The sequence below is a fragment of the Citrus clementina genome, unplaced genomic scaffold (assembly GCF_000493195.1).
Source record: "Citrus clementina cultivar Clemenules unplaced genomic scaffold, Citrus_clementina_v1.0 scaffold_1, whole genome shotgun sequence".
NCBI classification, from domain to species: Eukaryota; Viridiplantae; Streptophyta; class Magnoliopsida; order Sapindales; family Rutaceae; genus Citrus; species Citrus x clementina.
Genome location: NW_006263303.1, coordinates 4,403,594 through 4,409,906, shown reverse-complemented (window position 1 = coordinate 4,409,906; position 6,313 = coordinate 4,403,594). Strand labels below are relative to the sequence as shown.

General features: G+C 33.3%; 1 protein-coding gene across 4 annotated transcripts; it reads right to left on the bottom strand.

Moving 5' to 3' along the window:
• Positions 1-39: 39 nt before the first annotated feature.
• LOC18054506 (CBL-interacting serine/threonine-protein kinase 24) lies at positions 40-5,406 on the bottom strand. 4 transcript variants are annotated; one of them, XM_006450850.2, is made up of 14 exons: positions 5,290-5,406; positions 4,810-5,034; positions 4,210-4,272; positions 4,041-4,112; positions 3,742-3,849; positions 3,566-3,640; positions 3,375-3,428; positions 2,830-2,955; positions 2,266-2,355; positions 1,780-1,902; positions 1,443-1,562; positions 820-936; positions 302-358; positions 40-194 (listed from the first exon to the last, which is right to left on the bottom strand). In XM_006450850.2, the coding sequence occupies exons 2-14, from the start codon at positions 4,972-4,974 to the stop codon at positions 105-107; spliced, it is 1,260 nt and encodes a 419-aa protein (XP_006450913.1). In that variant the 5' UTR covers positions 4,975-5,034; positions 5,290-5,406; the 3' UTR covers positions 40-104. The 4 variants fall into 4 exon arrangements, with proteins under 4 accessions (XP_006450913.1, XP_024033949.1, XP_024033950.1 ...); XM_024178181.1 differs by lacking the exon at positions 3,375-3,428; XM_024178182.1 differs by lacking the exons at positions 4,810-5,034; positions 5,290-5,406 and adding an exon at positions 4,412-4,439.
• Between the last annotated feature and the right edge of the window lie 907 nt (positions 5,407-6,313).

The following is a 6,313-nucleotide window of genomic DNA, read 5'->3' as shown; positions in this document are numbered from 1 at the left end:
TAGAATAAAATAAAGTTGTGGTACACATGTCTGGGCCTATCTAATAAGTTTTTTTTGGTATAATTGGACAAAAATTAAGAACTCACACAAGCAAGCCTTGTAGGTTAGTACGTGCTAACCTTGTGATATTCAAGAGTATCTCCAGCGGCCTTCCGAACATCAACCATGAAAAGGGATGGTGCAACTTCAAAAACCTTTGTATGAAAAATAATTAATATAAATTAGTACTCATACTTAAATCAAGGCCTTTTCACAGAATAACAAAAAAACAATATTGCAGAAACCAAATCCAGGAACCTACTTCCAGAACAACAGCAAATTGTCCAGTCTTATTTGAAGATACTCCTTCCAGTCTTGTCTGTGGATATTTACAAAATAAATAAATAAATATAATAAATATTAAAAGAAAAGAGAATGTGAATAGCGTGTTTATTTTCAGATACACTAGAATATCTAAGAGATGAACACCAATCAACCATTTACTAAGTTTTTCCTTCATAACATACAACACCAAAAATGAAGAATAAACTATAGGATGTTCTTTGCCTTCTCATTTCTCCCGTTTCAGTTGATCCATTACTTGGTAAATGTGAAATTGTATATGTATTTCTTATGGGTTTATGTACATTTTATGAGCTATGGGTTTGAAATTTGGCCAGCATTACAAGATACTATCTATTAACAAATAACTAGCAAATATAAATTATAATCCACAAAACAAAAGATTACATCTCAACATTACAGCACAAAAGTAAAGATAATGATTTTCGAAGAAGAATAATTATATAAGATTTATAAGTGGATAAGTACAAGGCATACCTTATAATTACGGGTATGCACTTTAAGAGACAAAGATTCTGCAACAGCTTCAATATTTGAAAGTATAACTTGTGCTGGTTGGCGGGATACAAAACGAGTTTGCCTTTTAACATAATCCTGACAGATGGATAAATAGAGAGAGGAGATTCTAATATTCATCTTTCACAGTAAAACAAAAACACCAAATTAAACCTAGAAAATAGATCAACAAAAAAAGCAATATTATGTACGCATCTCATAGAATCTATGTTAGCAATGTATTTTACAAACTGCTGACATAAATATCAATTATAGTTTTAAATTAGCCTTAACCTGCAGAATTTTTTAGTTTCGTAAACCTTGGTTGTAGGCAGCAGATTATATAGGCATGGTACAGAGACTAAAAGATAACCCACACAATAACTTCCATCTCATGAGATCGACTTCCTTAGAATTTGCAGATTTTAATCAGCCAGAGTTTTACAGTTAAAGCTTCCAACAGAATCAGGTCAAATAATGTCCTAGCTAATCTCAGAAAAGTACTTATACAACTGAAATTCTCATGATAGAAAGGCTGCAAATAGACTATAACTTCAATTTAGGATACATCAAGCAGCAGAACTTCTAGACTCTGGACTGTATACCTGTCGCCTGTCAAACAATGCTGCCAGATTCAAACCCTGGGATAGAGTAATCATCTCAAATGCATTCATTAGGAGAGGACCTCCGACTTTATTTTCTGACTGCTCAGCTACATACTGGTCCTGTAAAATAGCAACATTTCCAAGTAAAGCAAAATTGTGTGCATATAAAAAACCAAAGCAAAGGCAAATTACGAATGCAATCAGGTTACATCAAACCTACTCCAAATAACAAATCTACAGGTGATGTCATGAAATGCAGAAACTCTGTCGACTTGCATCATAAAAAATCTATATGGATGAGACTGACAACTAGAAATAGCATCAAGAAACAACCAACCTCGATGTCATCAAAAACGGCACGGACATCATCCAAATTCACTTCCTCTTCCTCGCTACATCTGACAGGATTATAGTTTTTCCGAAACCATGGATGTTTTCTTATTCCTTCAATCCGAATACGCTGCATTAAAATGAAAACAATCACAAAAGCGAAGGAACGATGAGTATAAATCATATCCTAAAGTTTAATCCAGTCACCGACCTACCAACTAATGCTTGTGAAGCATGCATTAAATTAATGCATTAAGAAATGTATGCAATAATTTATATAGAACTTGTAAACATAAAACAAAGGCTTCAGAAATATAGCTCAAACTTTATTAGCATTTTTGGAATACAATGAATTGACAGAATGAAAGGTTATTGTCTTATGTATGAACTACGTATGTTTGGTGACACACTCAAGTTGTAAGCACCTTTAAAATCAGATCATCATCCCAAGAAAGAATGAATATAACCTAATATAACAAAACAAGACACTCACAGTTTTTGGATTTGGGTCAAGTATCTTATGGATCAATGACGTAGCCCCAGATGAAAACCAAAACGGACAGGAAAATTCAGCAGCATTTATCTACATACCAAAGAAAAGAAAGTTAGAAGCTTCTCAGTCATAATTATATCGCACTAAATGATAGCATGACATTAATACTTTGTTTACAGGGAAACAAAAGATCAAACAGGAGGTTTCTGTAGGTTTTGTCTCTCTACCTGACAAGGAAAGACACGTGATATCAGTGTTCAGATTGATTGCGTATCGGACACAAAACATCCAAAACATTAAAGTAGATATAAGTAATAAAAGACCGAAGATAAGACTAAAGTGAAACAAATGGAAAGAAAAATGTTTTAATTACAATTTGAAAGGCAGAGAGTCAAATAAAAGTGCCATTGCCACCACCTAAGTTTACTTTACAACTCTACTGTGAAGAAATTGAATTAGTGTGTGAGCAGGAATGTCTTTTAATCTCTTATTTCACTACCAAGCAAGGAAATTAAATCCCACAGTTCACACATATTCACCAAAAGCAAATCAATGACAGCTAACCTTTTTGTATAAGGTTGGAAGGTCTGTCTCCCCAAAAGGAAGATATCCAGCCATAAGAACAAACAAGATGACGCCACATGACCACACATCAGCAGCAGAACCATCATAGCCGCGGTTGCTGAGGACCTATTGGCAATAATTTTGTGCAAGAAATGTTAAGCATATTAATAATTTTATTTTAAGAAGAAATGATTAAGAAACTTGCTTTCACAATTACACAACATTTAAGTAATTGAAATGTACAGGACCTTCCATAAACCAGCAAGTCATCGGAATTTGTAATTTTTGTCAGTCATACTACTTTTAACAGCTTTATCAAATTCACTAGCAGGAATAAAGAATCAATATTACAGAAAGATGACACTTAATCTCCGGAATTGAAATTCAGAAGTCCATGTATAAGAGCATAGACAGCATAAAGACTGGCCTAAATCAATAGAACCAAATTTTGAGAGCGTGTGTATAAGTCCAAACCAGCAGCAAAGTATAGAAAAGAATATGACACATTTGCTAAAAAATCATTAAGTTTCCTAATGATTTAATACCTCAGGTGCAACATAATTTGGAGTTCCACAAGTGGTGTGAAGAAGTTCGACACCCTATCATGACAACCACATAATCAGAGAATGTAGAGTGGGTGGGAAAGAAGAAAACTTCTTATCATCGGAAAAACAAAAGTGAAGGACAAGCAAATTTCCTGGGTATTGAGAGGCAAAATTAACTCAATCATGCTTACTTGCTGGGGCAATGCACTCAGTCCAAAGTCAGAAACCTTCAAATTTCCATAAGAATCTAGAAGAAGATTTTCAGGCTATACATAGGACGGAAAGAAAGACTATCAGGATGCAGACCAAAGATGATGTATAAAATCACATTTGCTAAAAGAATTCAAAACCAAATATCTCTCTGCACCTTTAGGTCTCTGTGGTATACACCCTTACTGTGACAATGAGCAACCGCATCTATAAGCTGTTGAAAGTATCGCCTACAATCATTTTCCAAAAGTCTACCTTGGTGAACCTGCAAACCAAGTTCACGTTTAAAATTAACATGTTTAGAAAATAATAATAAGGGAAGGAGGGAGGGACGGGTGCATAATTAGTCATCAAATAGATAATTTGTGCAATATCTCACTAATTAATGAAAAAAAAATCAATTGAATTTCTGTTTGCTCAAGTAAAAAATACTACGTCATACAGGAACAGCCTTACAATTTTATCAAAGAGCTCTCCTCCAGTTACGAACTCCAGAATGATATATACCTTTGTTCGGCTTGCCAAAACCTAGAATCAATAATGATGGATAAATAAAGAAGCATGTCATCAACAACAAAATACTACAAAATCAAGGCTAACAAAATCATGAATGATTCCAGCGCACCTCATGCAACCGAACTATGTTGGGATGTCTGACAATCTTCATGATGGATATCTCTCTTTTAATCTGGAACCAATGCAAAAAAGAAGTTAGCAAACTTATTAGCAAAAAGGAAAATGAACAATGAATAAAACCACTAGCAATAGCATTTTACAAAGTACGTTCTTATTAAATCAAGCACAATGAGCATTTCGTGATGTCAGACCCTATGATTGAGAAGTGGGGCAAATGAGGAGTCGGATAAGAGCCCCAATTGAGCAACTCAATGGTCTTCGAAAGCCTTAATTAATCAACTAAAGCAAATCACCAGAGCATACGAGTCAGTGCAAGAAAGTGAATAAACAGGACAGAAAAAGTGATATCCATGTTTTGAGCAATCATGTGATAGATCATATAATTGTACGATACAAACAACCACAATTACTGGATATTTGCTAATATATCGAGTAAAAACAAATTTTGAATCCCTATGAATCCTTAAAACTCCAAAGCTTATTCATGTAAATTCTACCGCAACATAATTTGTCAACTCTACAACAAGTGCAAGCAAGTTCAATTGACAATTTACATGGAAAACCAAATGAAGTGGGACTGGAACAGTACCTGATCAACCATTCTGTGCTTAAGAATGGTACTTTTAGCCAAAACTTTCATGGCCACACTCTCTCCAGTCTCCCTATTTTGTGCAAACCTAACCTTGGCGAAGGTTCCTTCGCCAATTGTTCGCCCAACTTCATACTTCGCAACCCTCCTAGTTTGCTTCTTCATGATTCCTCAATTCAATACTCGCATTTCACCTTCAAAACGCCTCCGTTTTTCCTCCAAAGCCTTACCAAAAAAAAAAAGAAAAAGGAAAAACATGACAAGAATCAACGATACAAAAACATAATGAACTAATAGTTTGTTAAACTAAAAGCAAAGAATAATACAATAGAATAGAATGTGAACTATAATTAGAATTCGAACAAATTCTCAGCAACTAACTAAAAACAGGGCATCGAAACGATTCGATAATAGAAGAAAATAGATGCAAAGCATTTTCGTTTTTGGTTTTGGAGAATATTCCGTTCGAAAATTTCTTACCGCCGAGCTGATATAAAAGAAGCACCGTACACGATGAATTGAACTTGCCGGGGTACTTCTCCGTTGAGGTACTTGCTTACAGCGATCAAAACACACGACACGAATTATACAGTAAAACCGCATTTTTTATTAATTTTTTAAAAATAATTTTTTTAAATATATATTTTTATAAAATTAACGCTTTTTTAAATAATTTTGTTAAAATATAACGAAAGGTAATAACATCTAGGTACCAATTTTGTTATGTTTTCTCAGATAAAGAAGATAGTTTTCAGTTTGGATCAAATAGGTCCCAAATCCTAATTGCAGTGAACCAAATACCCTTATGTGAATATGGTTTTGGTTTTTTTTTTTTTTTTTAATCATCACCATGTAGAGCAAGTAATTTGACAACTAGAGGTCTACCCTACATATGTGAATCCCAAAAAATTCAAAATTCACTATTATAATCTATTGTAAATAAATAATTCTCATGTTTTCTCTTAAGAGAAAATCTTCTTAGCTTCTTGTCCTTTTTTTTTTTTAATTCTTCTGCTATTGTTGAAGTTGTCTAGTTTTCCTCAATTCAAACTTTGGTTTGTGGTATTTTAATTCATGCAGATACTAGACATAGTGCTTTAGTCAAAATAACCAACCCTCATGATGGAGGGTGATAAGAAAAGAGCTGAGAAGTCATCTTTGGTAGGGCTCCAATTTGTATATGACATCTATAGTTGGAGGAATTTTTATTATAAATTTTAATTTTCATTCTAAATATATAATTTTATTGGACTTTAAATTTATTAGGATGAAAGTCTATATATTCCAAAAAATAGTTTTATACTTTACGGGTATTTCAATCCTTACTAACAAACGAAGTACCTATTTGATAAAAATAGATAAGTATATTCTAATAAGAAACATAGTAACGTGTGAAACAATGTTTATCCGAAAAGTTTTAAACAAAATTTCAAGTCTCTTACGTGTTATTTTACTAAATCTATTTATCTATTAAATAAAATATAACAAACTAATCATAAACACG

Excerpts from the sequence above, each read along its gene's own strand:
- LOC18054506 (XM_006450850.2), bottom strand. The coding sequence starts at position 4,974 with ATGAAGAAGCAAACTAGGAGGGTTGCGAAGTATGAAGTTGGGCGAACA. Across the intron at positions 359-819 it reads TGCATACCCGTAATTATAAG|ACAAGACTGGAAGGAGTATC; the intron begins GTATGCCTTGTA and ends AAATATCCACAG. Across the intron at positions 195-301 it reads AATTTGCTGTTGTTCTGGAA|GTTTTTGAAGTTGCACCATC; the intron begins GTAGGTTCCTGG and ends TTTCATACAAAG.